Source organism: Hyperoodon ampullatus (assembly GCF_949752795.1).
Source record: "Hyperoodon ampullatus genome assembly, chromosome: 7".
Taxonomy (NCBI): Eukaryota; Metazoa; Chordata; class Mammalia; order Artiodactyla; family Ziphiidae; genus Hyperoodon; species Hyperoodon ampullatus.
In genome coordinates this window covers 93522745-93542961 of record NC_136920.1, presented here as the reverse complement: position 1 = coordinate 93542961, position 20217 = coordinate 93522745, and the positions used below count along the sequence as shown (strand labels likewise).

Here is a 20217-nt window from a genome sequence, read left to right as displayed (position 1 = left end):
TCCTGTGCTGCCCTCTTCCCTGACAGAAGCCCACACACAGGCATGTCTGCCCCCTTTCCGGGGAGGTCTGGGTGGGATGCTCCAGCGTTTGTGGCCATAGAACGTGCTTCGGCTGCACCTCTGAGTAATATAAAGACAGCTACACTTCTCATCATGGCCCTCTCAGCCAGAACACCAGGAAGTGTGGCAGACCTGCTGGGGTCTCTCCCCGCTCCAGACCGCTTCTCCTACTTGAAAAGCAAAGAACAATAGAAAATCCTAAAAACACACTGTCAGGTGATGGTCTGTGTTGCCGTTGCCCGTACATGGCACTGGGGGAACAGTGAGGACGGAGACACCCTCTCCGTGGACACATCACCCACCCCCGGCATCTGTGCTGGGTCCCCCACCCCTGTTAGTGTGAGCCTCTGGGACAGCTCAGATCCCACCTGCGCTAATGAGAAGTCATTAAGGCTCAGACAGGCTGCCAGTGGGCAAGCTGCTAGGAGGGCGCCTGTGATTGCTACTGTGGAATACATTTTCAATCCGAGGAGGGAGTTTACCATAAATATTCAGATCCTTTGAAGCTGCCTTTGTGGGTCCTGGCTCAGAGCACAGGAGTGGGGTTTGATTGCTGGAAATCAGGAGCCTCGCGTGCCAGCTCCCCGGCTGGGGGACGGACCTGACGAGAGAGGGCCGGCTAGGGGTGTTGCTTGGTGGGCCATTCCCAGAGACTTGGCCTTTTTTTTTTTTTTTTTTTGCGGTACGCAGGCTTCTCACTGTTGTGGCCTCTCCCGTTGCGGAGCACAGGCTCTGGACGCGCAGGCTCAGCGGCCATGGCTCACGGGCCCAGCCGCTCCGCGGCATGTGGGATCTTCCCGGACCGGGGCACGAACCCACGTCCCCTGCATCGGCAGGCGGACTCTCAACTACTGCGCCACCAGGGAAGCCCGAGACTTGGCCTTTGATGAGGAAATTCTGAGGCAGCAGGTTCTCCAGAGGGAGGGGAGAAAGAGATTGGTGGTCTGGGGGCTGCTTTGAAGGTTACTGAGAAGTCACTTATTCCTTTTAATTAAGGCACCGGGAGAAGGGGGGTTGGCGTGAGGTTTAAAATAGTTGACAGTATCTCGCAGAATATCCTACATTCTTAGGATTGGAGGAGACCTGAAGGTTATCAAGTCCAGTTCTCTCCACCAGAGAACGCAGATGGGAACGTCATTCCTGGGCTGAAAACCTCACCGTGGCCCCCATTTGCTTTCAGGGTAAATGGCAGCTCCAGAGCAAGGCTGTCACGTGCTGGTCCCTGCCTACCTTCGAGCCTCCTCCTGTGCCATCCCCCCTCCACTGCCCCATGCCTGTGCCCTCAGCCCCCATTTCTCACCCGGCCACTCCTGCTCATGTCTCCAGGGCTCAGGTCACAGAGTCCCTCCTCAGGGAGCCTCCAAGTGCCCCTCTTATCTGCTCCCTGGGCCTGCCTCTACTGTAGCATGCTCACACTGCTGTTGCTCCAGGCTTGGGGTCTCTGTGAGTACAGACCGCCCAGCTGGGAGTGGGGCTCAGCTTGGGCTGGGAGAAAAGATGCACCAGTGAACGAGGGACTGGGGTGCTAGGACCTGGGGAGGGTGCGGAGAGCGTGGTGACCGAGGATTTTGTCACGAGAATGTTCCAAAGCCACTGCTCCCCATTTGTCCAAGAGCGATTCCACACGACAAGCCTCCCCATTGGCAACTGGAATTTGAAAATTGGAGTGGAAGGCCCCTGCGATCACTGATGCGTTTCTGCCTTTCCATTTGCTTTCCGTTCTCTAACAGCAATAGTCCTCTCGTTAATTAAAAGTCTATCAAGTGCCTCATCCTGTGAGGGCACCTGGTTCTCCTGGCCACCCCCAGGATGACTGACAGCCGAGGGGCCGAAGCGCTGGCTTCCGAAGGGTGTTGCCTGACGGCCTTCTCTCCTCCTGCCTCCCTGGCCCACAGACTTCTGGTTCTTTCTCCCAAAGCACAGGGACTTCCTGCTTACCAGCTTAGATGGAAAAGTCACTGATTATAGAAGCTTATTCACACATCAGCCGGCAAACAAATTAGAGCTACTTAAAATTTCAAACGGGGAGCTGCTTTTGGACACAGGAGCGGGGTTTTAAAGTCCTGCGTTTGAAATCTATTTCTTGTTATATGCCCGATCACGCAGCCCGCCTGAGCTCAGCCTGGGGAAGTTTGCCAGTTCTGAGTGACTGCTTCCCGCGTCTCTTCAGCCGGCTTATGCCTGGGAGAGCTGCTAATTTAGTCTCAGGAAGCAGCCCGCATCAGTTCGCTCTGATGAGACACGGGGCAGGCTCCAGGCCAGAGGTGTGGGGAGCGCAGACAGGCGGGTGGGGGGAAGGGAAAATCCAGGGAGGTGAGAGGGAGCTGTATGCAGGGCAGGCGCCGTGGGGACATGGAAGGGCTCAGGCCAGTGCCAGCTCTCGTAGCTCCCCACGTTCCGTTCCTTGATTGCATCCTCAGTAAAACAGGAGCGACGGTCATCATAGGATCTGCTTTGTGCGCATCATCAAATTTTTGAGAGAACAAAATGAAATATTTTTTATAGGTGTGCTTTGAGGATTCCACTCTATCATGCAAATTTTAGTTCTGCTGTCTCTCAGGGGGATGTCTGTCAATATATTTCTCTTTCTCTGCATGCAGTATTCCCGGGATCTCACTTCTTGCCTGGTTTGGGGAAGACAGAAAGACAGAGCAGGGCTGAGCCATATGCTCACGTCACTCCTGCTGCAACTCCAGAGCCCTGCAAGAAGGCTGCAAGGGCCAGCCCGTGCCAACCAGGCTGGTAGAAATAAATTCTGCCAACTGGCCCCTCCCTGCTTCAGGAAGGGTTCCCCATGGCCCTCCTCCACCCCTCCCTCTCCTTCCGGTGTCCCTAACCTCTGTCTTCCACTCCCTAACATGGTGGTATCACCAGTTCCACTTTGCAGTGGCTCCGGGTGGGTGTGCAGACGAAAACCGGAAGTCAAGCCTCTACTCCTGGGAGAATCCCCAGCACATCTAGGGCCTTCCTGACATGGCACTGCCTGGACAAGAGCTGCTGACACCCACCCCCCCAACTAAAAGCTCCCCATCTTCCCAGAGCACGGTGAGGCCCAGCCACACACCATCTCCCACCTGCAGCCTGCATCCGTCTAGGGGCAGCAATGGGCCGTCCTCAGTCCATCCTGAAAGCTCAGCGATGCATCTTCCCCCACCCTCCAGCATTCTCCTGACTCCTGGAGGACGGCAGATGGGGGTGATCAGCTTCATCCTTCAGCCCAGATGCTTCGTTAGAACCATTAGTTCAATTGGCATCTGCCTTTCAGAGCTCAAAGTTGTGTATTATTAATACAACTGCTTCTCCAAGATACTTCTGTACCCGGCGAGCTTAACAAATGAAGCCGGGCACTCTCCATGCCCTGACTGTGTCGTGTTTGTGGGCAGTAATTTTCTTGTAAGATGAAAAATCTCGAGCGTGCCTGAGCTCTCTGATAAATTCTCTCCTCGGCAGCTAATTTGAAATGTCTTCCATCTTCTGGGAGGTGAGAGAGGGCTGTGCAGCTGAGTCTTCATATTTACAGACTCTGCCGTGCACTCCCCCCAGGCTAGTTTGATTATCTTCCAAAATGTTTAGAAGAGAGTCTGTGAGATTTTTGACCATATGAGAAAAAAAGAGGGAGTTGAGATGTAGGCAAAAGAAATCATCAAGGGCTTCCCTAGTGGTGCAGTGGTTGAGAATCCGCCTGCCGATGCAGGGGACACGGGTTCGTGCCCCGGTCCGGGAAGATCCCACATGCCGCAGAGCGGCTGGGCCCGTGAGCCATGGCCGCTGAGCCTGTGCGTCCAGAGCCTGTGCTCCGCAATGGGAGAGGCCACAACAGTGAGAGGCCCGCGTACCGCAAAAAAATAAAAAAAAAAAAGAAATCATCAAAATCAGTACATCTGTCCAAAAAGAAAGGTGATGTGTGCATCCTCACTGCCCTGCTCAGGGAAATTTAACTTCTGAAACCCTAAGCTAGTTGGAGAGTCTATTAGATTCCTACGAGCCTCACTGGGGATTGGCATATTTAGCCAGAGTCCCGTGGGGTGAGCTGAGCTCCATTCCTGCCCTACACAGTATTTATCTGTCACCAGAGCCACTGTCGGTTTGTTCTCTTTGGCAGGAGGAGTGGTGAGGGTGAGACTAAATTCCACTTCACATCCCAGAGGTTGGGGATTCAGGATAGAAGTCTGGGCACATCTTGGCAAGAGTCGAAAATTCAGGTGCAGACGAGTACAGTTGATCCTCATTATTTGCAGATTCCATATATGCAAATTGGTCTGCTCACTATAATATATTTGCAACCCCGATGCAGTACTCATGGTGCTTTCACAGACACGCACAGAGCAGTGAAAAGTTTGAGTGGGTCGCCAGGCATGTTCCCAGCTGGGGTCCAGCAAGGTGATGCTCTGCCTTCTTTGGACTCATACTGTAAACAAGTGTGCTTTTCACAGTCTCTGCAGTGTCATGTCTTTCCCATTTTTGTGCTTTTTCTTGGAGATTTTGCTGTTTAAAATGACCCCCACACTTTTTTTAAATTAATTAATTAATTTTTTTATTAGTTTCTGCTTTATAACAAAGTGAATCAGTCATACATATACATCTGTTCCCACATCCCTTCCCTCATGCATCTCCCGACCCCCACACTTAATGTTGAAGTGCTGTCTAGTGTTCCTCAGGGCAAGAAATCTGCAATGTGCCTTACAGAGAAAATACAGGCATTAGAAAAGTGTTGTTCAGGCATGACATTTAGTGCTGTTGTCCAATATTATTGAATCAACAGTATGTATTAAATAAGATGTCTATCAGCAGAAACACACATAAATCGAGGTCATGTGCTAACTGGTTGATGAAAATGTTGTGACCAGAGGTTCTCAGGAACCTAACCCTGTTTTTCCCTTAGGAGAAATGGTTCAGTCTCCCTAATTCAGTGCTTGGGGCAACCTTATAGAATGCAACTACCATGAATAACGAGAACCAACTGTAATGAGTTCAGCCAGGAGAGAAGACCAGGAAGGAGCCAACAAGAAGGGCTGAAGTTTTCCTGCAGTGGCCTTTTCCTTCTGCATTCATGACCCCATACTCCTGCTCTCTTGTCTTCTCACAATGTCCAAGGACCTCATCTGCCCCTTGATACTCCGACCTTGCTTCTGATTCCCCTGATGTAGAAGTAGAATCTAGATCCCACATTCTTGGGGCTGAAAGGATTAATAAAGGCCCTCTACTCACATCAAATGCTTGAATTCTTGCAAATGTGTTCTCATGAAGTAGAGTCTGTGCTTGAATGCCTCCAGTGTTGGGGAACTCAGTACCTATAGGGACAGCACATTCCATCTTGGGACGCTCTCATTGTTAGAAAGTTTCTCCATCTATTGGGTGGAATTCTTTCTTTCTGAAGCCCTCTTCCTTTAGTCCTTAGTTCCATTTCTTGGGTCCACACATCTAGTCCATCCTTCCCAGAACTGCCTGTACTTGTTCCTTCTAGAATGTGATTTCAATCTCTTTCCTGGTCAATATGCTTTCAATACACTCCAGTTAGTCTGTGCTTCACTGAAAGAGTGGTGTGTGGAACAATATGCAATATTCAGGTGTGGTCTGAGTAGAAGACCATTCTCTTCCCTTGCATCAAACCTGCCATCCCTTTGTAAGTAGTGTGTGCCGCTGACTGGCTGCTCAATAAATATCTGGTGAATTGAATAATATTGTGTTAACACTTTGATATTTATTTCCATGTTGGCCAGCTCTCACACCAGGCTCTCTAATGGAGGAATTCCAGGCATCAATCCACCCCCGGGCTCAGAGAGAACTGTTTCCTGGCAGGTGGGAGAGTGCCCTTCCTGGCATCCTTCTCATAGGTGGCCACCCGCTTCATCTTTTTCTTTTTTAGTAGAACTTTTTTTTTTTTTTTTTTTTTTTTTGGCTGTGCTGGGTCTTTGCTGCGTGCGGGCTTTCTCTAGTTGCAGTGAGCGGGAGCTACTCTTCGTTGTGGTGCACGGGCTTCTCACTGCGGTGGCCTCTTTTGTTGTGGAGCATGGGCTCTAGGCACACAGGCTCAGTAGTTGTAGCTCACGGGCTCTAGAGCACAGGCTCAGTAGTTGTGGTGCACGGGCTTAGTTGCTCCGTGGCACGTGTGATCTTTCCGGACCAGGGATCGAACCCATGTCCCCTCCATTGGCAGGCGGATTCTTAACCACTGCGCCACCAGGGAAGTTCAACCTGCTTCATGTTCGTGTCCAGGCAGCTGAGCTTCCAGTGCCCTCCTACAGTCACCTTCCGAGGCCTCTTTGTGTTGTCCCTCACAGGCCTGTCTCTCCCCGGCTTTGCCCCAAAGCCCTTTGAAAAGCTATACCACATTATAAATCTACCTGGCACTTTCAGGAATTCATGTATGAGTTGGAAGGGGCTAGACTAGATCCTTCTTTTATAGGTTAGATGACTGAAGACTAAAAAGAAGGGACTTGCCCAAAGGAATTTCATAATTCAATTCAACAGATATTTATTGAGCACCCATTCTAGGCCAGGCACTGTCCTGGGAGCTGGAGCTCCAAAGGGGAAATTATTAATGCAATTGTCAGATATTTACTAAGCACTGCTTCCACACTAGGCATTGGGCATATGTGGGGAATAAGACAGAGCCTCACCAGTCATGGAATGTGTTTTGTAGTGCAGGAAATGGACTTGAAACAAATAATTATCTAAATAATTATATGAAATAAATAATTGTCTAAATAATTATATGATGAGTGCTACAAAGAAGAAGTTCAGGGCATTATGCCTGAGTCTCTGTGATGGGGAGTGAGAGGTTGGGAAGGGCCTCCCCAAGAGGGTGACATTCAGGCCAAAGGTTGATGGATAGCTGGGCATTCCCAGGTGAAGGGGACTGTGATGAGCCCAAACAAGGGCTGCCAGAGCTAGTGGTCACGTGTGGAATTCAGAGACCAGAGCCAGTTGAAGACAGGGCCACATCAGGAAGCCAGAATCCCTGATGCTTTACTTTTTCCACTGTCCCCCACTGTCCTCTTCCTCAAACTTTATTTAAATATCCTCTCATATATCACCTCACACCAGTCAGAATGGCCATCATCAAAAAATCTACAAACAATTGAAACCAAAGCTTATGAAACAGTAGTTGCCCCTGGTGTGTGGGTTGCACTCTGGTCTATTCTGGATATATATTTCATTTTTAAAATGCAGGTCTGGACCCACTAAATTGGTTTCCTAACCCACTAATGGGTAGCAGCCGCAGTTGAACAAAACACTGCCTTAGACCAACTCAGCTGAAGGCTTGATCAGCCCAGGAAGGGCTCATTTGATAGGAAGTCTTCCCAGCTTTCTCCGGGATTGTTTTTGATCTCTTACCTTTGGCATTTGCCACTGTTGTCCTTTGATCCTGGGTTTTTACAGTATTGTGCATGTAAGCACATATTTTCCGCTAAAAGAATATTTTGGCTGAGAGAATGAACTCTTCCGCCAACATCGATAATTCCCTTTGTTCCCCAGGTCAACCCCTCAGGCAGGGGCCCTCACTCATGATCCAGTCTCCCACGTGAACTAAAGTTTTATGATTGGAGATATTAGATTTAAAGTCAATAAACATTTTGTTCCTTCATGCCAGGGGTTCACCACGGAGGCTTACATTACAAATCTTTTTGGCTGGTCATATATCAAGGCACAGACCTATACTATAGACACTCCAAACTATAACTCAGTCTCAATTCCTGGGGCCTCTAGCCGTAGTGGTTCACATCTGACCGTCCTTCTTCCTGCCTGTATGTTGAAATCAGTTCCGTGAACTCAAGGAGACACTAATACATTCTTTTATGTATCCTTCCTAGTGAGAACTTCAACTTTGAACCCTGAAACTGAGGTTAAAAAATCTGAGTCATTGGTTATGGTTCGTCCACCTTTGGGATGGCCCTAGAGAACAAGGATCTGGAAGAAAGAGCTTGCGTTTGCATAGGGCTTTAAACTTTTGTCACATCTGTGATCACCTCATATCATCCCAATAAGAGGAGAAGGGGAGAAAGACTAACTACCCTTGTCTTATAGGCAGCAAAATTGACTTCCCAGGGCCACACAGCACGTGGCAGGATAGAACTTGACTTCTGGTCAGCTGCATTTCCACCGGATGGACAGTAGTGCTATTATCTTAAGTTCCCATGGCTTATTATGGCTCATCAAAAGCCATCGTACACACTAACTCACTTGATTAGCAACAGCATTGCTGTACTATGGGTAGGCAGATTCGTTTATTTCCACTTTGCAGAGGAGGAAGATTCAGAGAGGTTAAGTGACTTGCTCAAGGTCACAGAGCTTATGCATGGCAGAAGAGTTAAGAAAATGTAGGTCTCCTGGTGCCCTCCCTCTGCATCTCCCTGTGCTAAGTCCCTAAGAAACTACCCTGTGCCTTGGTCAGGATCACTCTCGTGGACTCTTGTAGCTGAATACCTTCAGGTCTGTGTTCTCCAAAGAACAAGTTCACGGTGATCAGAGAGGTGTGTGGGAAGGCCCAGATCTTAAGGTCGGGGTAGCCTGCACTTGCCCTACCCCGACCAGATAGTATAGCAGTAAATAGAACCCGAGTTCAAATCCCGGTTCCACCCTCTATTAACTGTGATCCTCAGCAAGTTGTTTGACATCTCTGAGTCTCAATTTCAATCATTCATTCATTCAACAAAAACTTGTATGAAATGCCTCCATTAAGCCTTTAAGTGTTATTACTGTTGTCTGAAGCCCCTGCATTTCTCAGGTGGGAATGATAACAGGGTTGTTATGCAAAATCAGAGAAATTTACATAAGCAAATCACGTGGCTGAGCGCCCAGCATGCAAAGGTGATCAGTAAGTGTTTGCGAACTCTGACTCTGGAGCACAAGGACTTGCCTGGCCGTGGAGTTACGTCAGCCTGTCTAGAAGCTGCATCCTGGCAGTGCTGATGCGAAGAACAATCATCTACACGTACATAAAATATTAAATGTTACAGAGCCATGTGCGTACTCACAGAGGCAGGTACAGATGTCCGGAAATCCCTCAGGGTTTTAAAAATGAATCCCTTTTTACCTATTTGGGAGAGAACAAGGCAGCAAAATGACAACCTCAAGTGATTTCTAGGCGCGAGCAAGAAGCGCGTGGCTGCTCTGGGCAGGACCACCCAGCTCAGGCGACAGCGGAAGGCTCTCCCTCTGCGGGGCACAGGGAGAAAGACAGGTGGTGAGCAGTGGTCTCATTAATGAACGTATAATGACGGCCCCAGCCAGATGCTCTAAAGGAAAAGAAGGTGGTTCGGGGAGAGGTTTGACTTCGGGAGTTAAAGGAAAGGCATCCTGAAGGTAGTGATTTCTCAACTGAGGCCTGAGGCTTTAACAGGTATAAACTAGATCAAGGTTTGGAAAGCTTCTTTTTATAAAATAGGCCCAGATCGTAAAAATTTAGACTTTGCAGCTTTACTGTTGTAGGTGAGTTCAGTCACAGACAGTACATCAGTGAATCGGCGTGACTACGTTCCAGTAAAACTTTATTTCCTGAAACAGGCAGCGGGCCGGATTGGGCCTGTAGTCCGTGGTCTGCCAACCCCTGAACTAGCTGAAATGGGGCTGGCGGCCGAGGGGTCGGGCAGCAAGGAGAATCCAGACAGGGAACAGCACGCACAGAGACCCTGGTAGGAAGGCGCTTGTTGCACGTGAACTCATAGGTGTGCCAGGAGCACAGATAAAGCCGGGAAAGATGGTGTGAGATGAGCGTGGAGGGTGGGCAGAGGCCAGGCCTCATGGGGCTTGGTGGGCCATGTTAAGGATTTTGGTTTCTATCCTTAAACGAAAGTGGGAGAAGAATTGAAGGGTTTCAGCAGGGGCCGGTGTGATCATAGTTGAGACTTGATAGAGACGGCTGGCTGCTTCTGAGTGGAGAACAGAACAAAGAGAGGCCCCGGGGGATCCTAGTCCAGGGCAAGTTCAGTGGGAGCTTGGGTTAGGGTGGAGGGCAGGGAAAGGTGAGACTCGGGGAAATTAAGTGACTTGCTCAGGGTCACCCAGCCCTGAGGTCACAGTGCTGGATGCTAATGCGGTCTCTGGGTGACACACAACCGGGTCTTTCAGCAGGCGATGCCTGCGGTCAGGGCCCCTGGACAAGCATTTCCCATGGTGCATTGCTGAGGGAGTGCCCAGCTTGCTTACGCTGACCCAAGGTCACACGGCAGACCACACTCATTCAACTGTACAGCAGTCACCTCTCCAAGGGACCGTGGGTTGCCCATATCAATGTCGCAGGGTCTGTTCACTAAAGGCCCTAGGCCCCATCAGTACTTTCCTTACAGCAGTTTTTTCAGGCTTGGTCACTTGGTTGCTCAGCCAGGCATCTTAAACACAACTGCTGGAAGGAAAGGACCAATTCAAGACAGCTCTCCAAATAGCAGAAGGAAATGACAGTTCACAATCAGAAAAGAGACACTATGAAAAGTAGACAGACTAACTTATGAAAGCACAGAAATGAGGGTGAGAGGCCATCACATTTCAGTAACCAATGAGCAGCACTATGTCACAGGACAGGATAATAATTGGCTTCAAAATGATGACACTGCATGAAGGTAAAGATGTCTACTCTGTTTAAGAGGACAGCAGAGGGGCTTCCCTGGTGGCGCAGTGGTTGAGAGTCCGCCTGCCGATGCAGGGGACACGGGTTCGTGCCCTGGTCCGGGAGGATCCCACATGCTGCGGAGCGGCTGGGCCCATGAGCCATGGCCGCTGAGCCTGCGTGTCCGGAGCCTGTGCTCCGAAACGGGAGAGACCACAACAGTGAGAGGCCCGCGTACAGCTAAAAACAACAAAAAAAGAGGACAGCAGAAAGTATAATTCCCTTTGAAAGAATTTTGGGAAATAATACTTGCAAATAAATAATTAAAGCCCTCCCCCCCAATTTTAGTGCTTAAAGGAGCAACATTATTATTTTTTTATTTGCATTTTATTTTATTTATTTAATTTTTATACAGCCAGGGAGCAAGATTATTATTAATTTATATGGATTCTGTGTCCTTTGGGGAAGTTGGATAAATGATACTTTCTGTGCACGTGCAAACACATGTCATATCAGTTATATTTACCTCGATTTTCATATTTGACAAAGCACTTCTAGTTTCTTCTAAGAGCATAGAATCGGTAGTGAGAAGGAATACACATTTGTTTTAAATATTGTGATCGCAATGAAGCAGCACATTGGTTTTTTCCACGCCTCAGCTCTGTGATTCAGGTAAATTATTACCTATGTGGACGTCACTTTCCTTACTTGTAAGTAGGGTGGCAGTGAGATCCGTAAGCATAAACGAGCGCCCAGCACAGGGCCTGTGAGCATGGCGGCACCAGCTTGCCCAGCCAGCCAGAGCCCGTTATACACTTCTCTTCCCAACTCGGTGTCCCATGACTGCATGTGGGTAGCTTGAAGTCAGCCATGGTGGGCGTGTTTACACCACAGAAGTGGGCAGATAAGACAAGGCCTTTTTTCCTGGAGAGGCAGTTTTTAAACGTTTCCAGCTTGCCACAGGTGGGCCCTCAGCCGCTCTTCATTCCTGCACCCTTGCCTCTCCCTGACATCATGTTTGTCATCTGAGTTGCTCTATGTGCTTTGCTCGAATCCAGCTTGCATCAGAGTCACTGAAGAGCTGGCTACAACACGTACTGCTGGGTCCTGCTCCTAGACTGTCTGATTTAGTCAGTCTGGAACGAGGCCCAAGAATTTGCATTTCTAACGCTGACGTTGCCTGTGCAGGAACCAAAGTATGAGACACTGGTCTAATCTACTAAACTGGAGTCTACAGTGCAAAGTGTAGGGCACAGAAGAGATTCCCATCTTCTGTCTCAGACGATAGCATGACAAATTCTATGAATACTCACCTAGTTCTTGGCACATACACCATCAGATTTAATCTCCTTAAGAACCCTAGGAAGGGGCTTCCCTGGTGGCGATGGCGCAGTGGTTGAGAGTCCACCTGCCGATGCAGGGGACACAGGTTCATGCCCCGGTCCGGGAAGATCCCACATGCCACGGAGTGGCTGGGCCCCTGAGCCACGGCCGCTGAACCTGTGCATCCGGAGCCTGTGCTCCGCAAGGGGAGAGACCACGACAGTGAGAGGCCCGCACACCGCAAAAAAAAAAAAAAAAAAAAAAAAACCCTAGGAAGTAATCATTACTATTTTAACCCCCATTTTATAGATGGGGAAACTGAGGCTCAGAGGGATTAAGTAACTCACCCAGGGTCACACAGCTCATAAGCAGAGAAGCCAAGTTAAACTCAGGTCCTCCCACTCTGGGGCCATTGCATTCGTGGTACAGACTGTGGGAAGCTCAGTGGTGAGTAGAGGCTGGAGTTAGCATGCTCAGCTGTGCACCCGCAGGGCCACATCAGCCCAGGGGGTGCCTCTTTCTTACCTGCCTTAAGGTGTTGTATGGGCTTGCAGTGGTGGTGTCCAAATCCATACCCTCTCCTCCCTTCACTGCAACCCCTGGAGTCTCTAAACTGGTGGGAAGGCAAAGCAAGTGGGAGAGGCAGAAAGCACAGAGAGAGGGCCATGGAAAGACACTATTTGAAGCATTATCAAGCTGGCACATGTGGGCATGTGGAAGAGGCTTACAAAGCTGCTGTTCCCGCAGGAGGTTTGGGGGCAGGTGTCAGCGGGGTGGAGCAAGGGAATTGGGCTGGAGACAGAGCCACAGATTGTCGGTGATGAGCGCTGTATCTCCTGCCCACCCCTGGCATGTGTGTGGCATGGAAGATGCCCAGTGGGTGGGGCAATTAGCCTGTATCCCAGGGCGCCTGGCTCTGTCTCCTGCTCTCCTTCCCACTGCGTTTCCTCCGTTAGATTGCTCCGGGCTGCCAAAGCCGCTTTGTTGGATCTGATGAGTTTATTAATTTCTTGGGGGCTAATGGGAGGGTTGGTGGGACATTCATTTCCCGACTGGAGCTTGGGGGCTGATTTGTCTTTTTGCCACGTCCCCAGAGGTGGGTGTGGGAGGCGACATGGCTCAGGCTGTCGGATCTGGGTCTGGGTAAATCATTTCTTTCTCTGGCTTCTGTGGCAACCTATCTACCTCGTGGCTTGGGTCAGACAGGGAGTCTGGAGCTGGGTCAGGCAATTAGTGAAGATTGGGTCCCCTGAGAACAATGGGGGTGGGAAATTGGGGGGGAGCGGGGGAGGTGAGGTCTTGCTGGTCCCGTCGGTGTGAAGTGCGTGTTTAGAGGACAGGACTCTGAGAAGTTCAGTCCTGTCCCAAACATCCAGATGCTGACATCCGGCCTAATTGTTCTTTATGTCCTTCTGTCCAAATCTGGCCCTTCCTATCCTAGGAGACTGTCAGAAGCCAATTCTAGCCATTTTGAAGAGAGGGAAGCAGCCTCATGTCACCTGACTTTGTGGATGTAAAAACCCAGGAGGGAAAAAGCCGTGTCCAGGGTTCTTGCTGTGTGGCCGAGACTCCTTTGAGCCTTTCTCTGGTTGGCCAGGCCTGCTTATGTGGAGGAGCCCTTGGCATCCCTGCCCAAGAGACAGCAGCGGACACGGAAAAGTCTTGGATTTAGGAGTCAGACAGCTCTGTGTTCAAGCCCGTGCATCACCTGCTAGCCAGGTGACCTTAGGCAAGCCGTTAAACCTCTGAGCCCCAGTTTCCTCGTACATAAAAACATCCTCACTACTCCACAGGCTGGTGGGAGAATTCAAAGAGATGATAGAACACATCCAGCACAAGAGGGGTCCAGTAACTACTGTTCTCCTTCACTTGAAAATCTAGCTGCTCATCTCTCATCCTCCCCATCTCTCTCCCCTGCAGAGAGAGAGGAGGAGGGGAAGCTCAGGCCATACCCTGACCTGGCTGGTCCCTCCTGTGGGCCCTCCAGAGACCAGAGGATGCTTGCCTACCTCTTGCTTGTGCCCTACCGACAGTAGCACTCAACCCAAGTGATGGTTTCCCCCGCCTCCAAGTACTGGTCCCTGAGCAGGGTGCCGGGCTGTGAGCATGAGCAAGCCAGCCCCTCACAGGCTAGCCGGGAAGGTGAACAAGTAAACAGAACGTGCAGTAGGACACTGGAAGAGCCAGGCAGGAAAGCCACGAAGGCTTCCTTGGGGAGACTCATCCAGGGTTAAGAGCCCAGGGGTTAAAGCTCAGGTGTCTCAGCTGATGGGGAGGTGACCTCGGGCAAGTTGGGTGGGCTCTTATCTTGGCATCAGTTTCTTTATCTAGACAGGGCTTCCGGTGTGGATGTGCAGAGGACACGACCTGTAAACTAAAATGAACAGGGGCACGTGCCTCGCTTTTCTGCCCAAGCAGAGGTGGAGAAAGCTGCCCAGCCCCCTCCGGTGGCGTCCTTGCTGAGGCTTGGAGAGGGGTTTTTGGTCATCTCTCCTTTGGCAGGTGAAAGACTCGCCTGGGGAGACCATCGGGCTCCTGCCTGGACCTGGAGGCATCCAGCCTGGCCCTCCCCTCTTCAAGGTCCAGACCATGACGTCAGGGAGATGATTACTGCCCCCTGTGACCCCCAACGCTCCGGCCCCAGGGGAGGGGGTGTGGGGACCAAGAGTGAGATGTGTCTTTATTGTGGTTGGAGCTTCCACAAGAGGAGCCCAGAGCCCAGCTCTGGTGGGTAGAGCCATGTGGCATCCATGGAACTTGTGAGGGTTTTCCAGGGAAGCTGCCGCTGGTGCCTGGAGATGCCTGGCAGAGGTGGATGTGTGCATTTCATTGGTTTTCTAGCCAGCTATCAACCATCTCTCCTGGTGGCCCACCTCCAGCACCCAGCAACAGAAATGAGTTGCCAGGGGATCCAGCTAGTAGAAATGTATTGGTAGCACACACACGTATGTGTAGTTATAGAAAGGGTTCCACTGGGAAAACAAGCAAACTCTCTAAAAACCCAATGATGCTGAATTTCGATTTAGGTGACTTTCTAAAATGGGGGAACTGAGTAAGTTGTGGCTATTTTCCCCCCTAGGAGTCAAGACAATGGGGAAAAGGAAGGAAACTAGCATTTATTGAGTTTCAGCTTAAATACATTCTCACAATGACCACATAATATTTCTATTATTCCCATTTTACAGATGAGGAAATACCTTCAGAGAGGTTCAGTCATTTCTGGGTTTACTCAGTGGAGATCCACGCTCCTGGGTCTGGCTGAACAATGTAACCTCGAACTGGCACATGCATGATCTCAGCTGGCTCTGAGAAGAAGGCGGAGCAGACGTTAGTGCCCCCATTTATAGCTGGGGAAACTGAGACTCAGAAAGATCGAAGTAACTTGCCTAGGTTCTCGCAGCCAGCAAAGTGAATCCACCAGGACTAGAGCCTGGTCTTCCTTCCCTCTTCTGGTTCATCCGTCCATTGAACCATTCAGCAAACATTTATTGAAGAGCCTAGGAAAGGCCAGTTCTCTCCAGTAGCCGTTCTGGTTCTTATTTAGATAATGAGGCTTATCGAAGGCAGACTGTAGGGAAAGGGAAGGCTCTGTCCTGCCTGCAGATGACGCAACTCCACGGGCCCCCTTCCCTTCTGGGTGAGAGAGCATCCCTGAACTGCATTGCATTCCTGATTTCTTTTTCCATTTTCCTCTTCCACCTCTCCCTTAAGTCTTCCCCTCCCCTCACAGTCTCCCCACCCACCCCTGACCCCCCCCAAACCCTGGTAGCTCCGCCCCGGTCCCACCCCTCTTCTCTGCACTCTGCATCCCTCCCTCCTTCTGTGACGTACGTGTACCCCCGCCAGAGGCAGGGGACCGACCTCTCAGCTCCCCCAGCCCTGGAGGCCCGCAGGACCTCAACATCCCAGCTCCCCAGCCTCCTCCTCCCCCCACCCCTTCCCAGCCTGTCTCCTTGGTCTCCTCAGATTGGCCAGTGGCACGTGGCAGACGGCCTCAGCATGGACAGCCGCCTCTACGCCTCCAACGTCTCCGACAGTCTCTTCAACACCACCCTGGTCGTCACCACCATCCTGGTAAGCGGGTGCCCCCTGGGCCTCCCAGCTGCCGCTCTCCGGGGTGCCTCCTCCATCTCCAGGCGTTCCCAGCCTCCCCGTGAACAGAAGATGGGAGCTCTAATCACAGCACGGAGGCCAATTTATGACAGTGTAATTAAACTCAAGTTGCTGTTTCATATGGAAATGATATCTGATGAGTTCCAAAGCAGCTGGGGAAGCAGGATGGGGTGGCAAGACAGCACAGTTGGTGGATGCCTCTTCCAGGGGCACCCTGACAGCCAGGGCAGCTGTGCACAGCCGAGGGCAGGGCGCCTAGGACACGCGGGAGAAGTCCCCCAGGGTGGCTCCGACTCTCAAGACAGCCTGCTTTGCTTGGTGCCTGCTTGAACAAGTTGCATCCCTGGCAGTGGACACCTGAATCTCAGTGGGTTTTCATGGCCTATTTCTTCATTTCCAGATGATCAAAAGAAAGTTCTCAATCTATAGAGCAAGGGACCATCTGCCTTTTTTATTTGATTCAGTTCTCTTCGACAATTACCAAGCCCTTCCCCTGTGGGCCAGGCACTGTGCTCATTCTTAGAGACACGAAGCTGAGTAAGACTCAGTCTCTGTCCTCAAACAGGCTGTAATTTATTAGATGGCACGAATCAAGTGCGTTCACGGCCCAAGTCATCTTCTTCTCCCCTCCCCCCATCCCCGAAGACTTCAGGTTTTAAAAGATTTGTCCATTAACCAACTGCATGTATTAAGTAATTATTAGTTTGCCCCCTTCCCCCACCTCCTTTTAACCAATCAAAAACCTATTTCCCTGCCGGGCCCAGCATCTCATCCACAGGAGGTAATCAGTGTGGCCGCACTGATGGAATCCCAGCCCCAAACAGACTCGACTATTAGCCTGTTCAGCCTATTGTGCTGTTGCTAACTGTGCAAGGTTTGGAAACGTGTCCGTTTCTTTCAGGCTTTCGAGATAATAAAAAGAGCTCAGGGACCTCCATTACTACATTCATGAACTCCTGGGGCTCAGGAGCCCTGCACTGAAATAACTGATCCCCCGTGAGCAGAGCAGGATAAAAGCCAGGAAAGAGGCACATGCCTAGCGCCATGGCGGGTGAACGAGAGAGAGGTCCCATGCCATCGGGGAGGTCAGCAAAGCCTACCGAGGAGAGGGACATTGAGGATTGGCCTCCAAAGACAGAGCTGATGAGGAGGGAGAAGTGGACTAAGGAGAGTGTTGTCAGGCACTCAGGAAATGCCAAAAAGTGCAGGTTTCTAGGAAATGGGCATTGGTAGAGGGGGCAAGGCCTGAGGCTGGAGAAGTGGGCTGGGTCCATAATGCTTAGGGACTTGAATGTCAAGCTTGTGAGTTTTCCCTTCATTTGGTACGAGACAGGGGGTCACCGAATATTTTCAGTCATTCATTCAGTGAATATTTGGGGGGCACTCCTGTGTGCTGGGTGCTGTTCTAGGTGCTCAGGTGTAGACAGAGCTGAGGAAGGGGAGAGGGGCTGCTGGCTCCACTGAGAAGGGCAGATCCGAGTAGAGACCTGATGAGGTGAGGTGACAACCACGTGGCCGTCTGGGAAGGAACATTCCAGGCAGAGGGAACAAAGCAAGGGATGGAGAAGGCAGTTCCAGCTCGCAGGGTTTTAGCCACTCCCCATCTCAGCCCAACCTGAGCTCATCTGAACCAACGTGGAAATGTCAGCAGGATTCGGGGGTGGGGGGAGTGTCACCAAGTCCCTGAGACCTGGGAGCGCCTGGCTGAGCTGCAGCGATGCTGACCGGCAGTCCTGGCCGAGTGGGGGCAACACGTGCACAATTGCCGTGACCTGCTCCGCCTCTGAAGGACTTCCTGAGTCTGTCACCTGCTGTCCATCCTCAAGCACATGCCCTAACATAGGTGTAGCCACCTCTTCACTGGAGCTGCGTGTGGCCTCCTCAAAGGCCCCCTTCTCACTTGTTCAGTCTGTCTCTCCCGAGCCCCGCCCTTCTGGCTGCGCCGTCATTCTAAAATCAGAACCGTCCCGTCATTCCCTCAGTTCAGTGCTGCCCAGGAGCGACCGGCCACGAGCTTGGAATATAAACCCCTCGTCCTCGAGCCCAGCCTGCTGTACCTGCTTCCTCTCCATGCCACGTGGGGTCTGGCAGCACTGGACTGCCTGACACTTCCTCACTGCGTCATGCTGTTCCCTGCCTCTGTACATGCTGTTCCCTCTGCCTGGAATACCCTCTCTGTGAATTCCTGTTTCCACCTGGAAACACTTGTACAGCCTTCACAGCTTGGCTCTGATGTCCCCTCTTCCGTGAGGTCTTCCCTCACCTGCCTCCTGCCTGCTCCCTGCCTCTCGCATTTGGTACACACCTTTCTCCTATTAGAGGTGGCGTTACATCTCTACCTCCCCTTCCAGAATGAGGGCTCCTGAAAGACTGGGGGGCCTGACACAAAGTAGGAGCCTGATAATTACAATTTCCTTTTCTTTTTCTTTTTTTTTTTTTTGGCTGTGTTGGGTCTTCGTTGTTGTGTGCGGGCTTTCTCTAGTTGCGGTGAGTGGGGGCTACTCTTCGTTGCAGTGCACGGGCTTCTCATTGCAGTGGCTTCTCTTGTTGCGGAGCATGGGCTCTAGGCACACAGGCTTCAGTAGTTGTAGCACGCGGGCTCTGTAGTTGTGGCACGTGGGTTCAGCAGTTGTGGCTCGCGGGCTCTAGAGCATAGGCTCAGTAGTTGTGGTGCACGGGCTTAGTTGCTCCCCGGCATGTGGGATCTTCCCGGACCAGGGCTCAAACCCGTGTGCCCTGAATTGGCAGGCGGATTCTTAACCACTGCGCCACCAGGGAAGTTCCTGACAATTAGAATTTGAATGAAGGAATTCCTTCCTACAGGGTCAGAGATGTCCCTTAAAAGCCAGTTAAGAGTTTGAGAGAGAAATGGGGACATTGCCGGGTTGTACTTCCTGCCTTTCCGGGACTGGAATTGGACGGGACTCAGAGCTCTGGCACAGACCCACGGGGACACTGAGACCACAGGGTCATGTTTCTAGACTGGGAAAGTCAGTCTGACCCTGTGTGTGTGTGCCTGTGTGTGAGTGCATGCACGCACACGGTTGTTCACATATGCACACGTGTGCTCATGAGGGTGGGGAAGGACACTTTTGTGTCAGGCGACATTTAAAAACATGGCCAGTACGATTCCAATGAGAACCTTCTCTCGTGCATGTGTGTAGAAGTCAGTAACTCTTACCAGGAAGGATTACCTTAATTTAATCCCTGGTGGCCATTTGGGGGATCTCCTTGGCAAATGGTCATCTGAATGATTTATCCCTTAAAACTCAGCACACAGGCCTGTTGCATCTTGCTCCTGTCAGGGTGCAGTTGGGACTGGTGAGTGATTTATTGGTTAACACCAGCAAATACACAGAATTAGCCGCAGCTCCCACCCCTAGAACACACCCCTGCATCAGACCCTGGGTTAAGCACTCTGCCCGCATCACTGCCAGGACAGGGCTCCAGGCCAGCACGCGGCCCCCAGACCCTCCAAAGTGCCAGTGAGCACCGGCCCTTCCCACACGTTCCTCCCTCCAACACTGGCCTCCTGTTTATTTACTCTAAATATGTCAGTGAATTTTAAATTAACTTAAGTGCAGAGAGTTCTCGGGGAGAAGAGTTTTGTGGCACTCCTTGAGATCGTTAAAGATACCCTGGGAGGTTGCCTTCCAACCCAGGCGTGGAAATGCCCAGCCAAGCCCTGTCGGTGAGGCCATTTCAGCACTTTTCACCCACACAATCCACAAGTGCTGGATGCTGGGGCCAGGTGGAGGCCCCAGAGACAGGGAGGAGTCCATCCCAGCCTCCACATACATTCTACCTGCGAGCCGGCACGTGTAGGAGGATGAATAATGAGTGTGTGGAGGACTGGCTGCGAGTGCGGAAGGGGTTCTGAGATGTGGGTTGGGGTCAGAAGTGGGATGGGACCCCAGGGACAGAGATGAGTTAGGTTAAGCCAAAGGAGGACAAAGAGGGGCCCGTGAGCTGAGGACAGTGTGTGTGGAAGTCTGGGAGCATGGCCCCATTTCACGGACACGACAGCGCACTTGACCATGAACCAGAAGCACATCACCTTCAACTTGGAGCTCCCTCTCCCTGGCACGGGCCCTCCGACCTTCCCCTCTTCCGCTTCATCACACCCACAAGACCGCTCTCCCCCTTCCTCCCTTTGTGACCTCTGGCCTGTCTGG

At 51.2% G+C, this 20217-nt stretch overlaps 1 protein-coding gene across 1 annotated transcript in view; it reads left to right on the top strand.

Annotated features, from left to right (window-relative positions):
- The window catches only part of GRIK4 (glutamate ionotropic receptor kainate type subunit 4), a gene marked incomplete at both ends in the record, with an annotated part of 310907 nt that overhangs the window by 214873 nt on the left and 75817 nt on the right, over nt 1-20217 (top strand). Inside the window, one exon of the mRNA XM_079709251.1 lies at nt 15896-16003. Within this exon, the coding sequence (XP_079565377.1) occupies nt 15896-16003 (108 nt within the window). The remainder of the gene's footprint in view (nt 1-15895; nt 16004-20217) is intronic.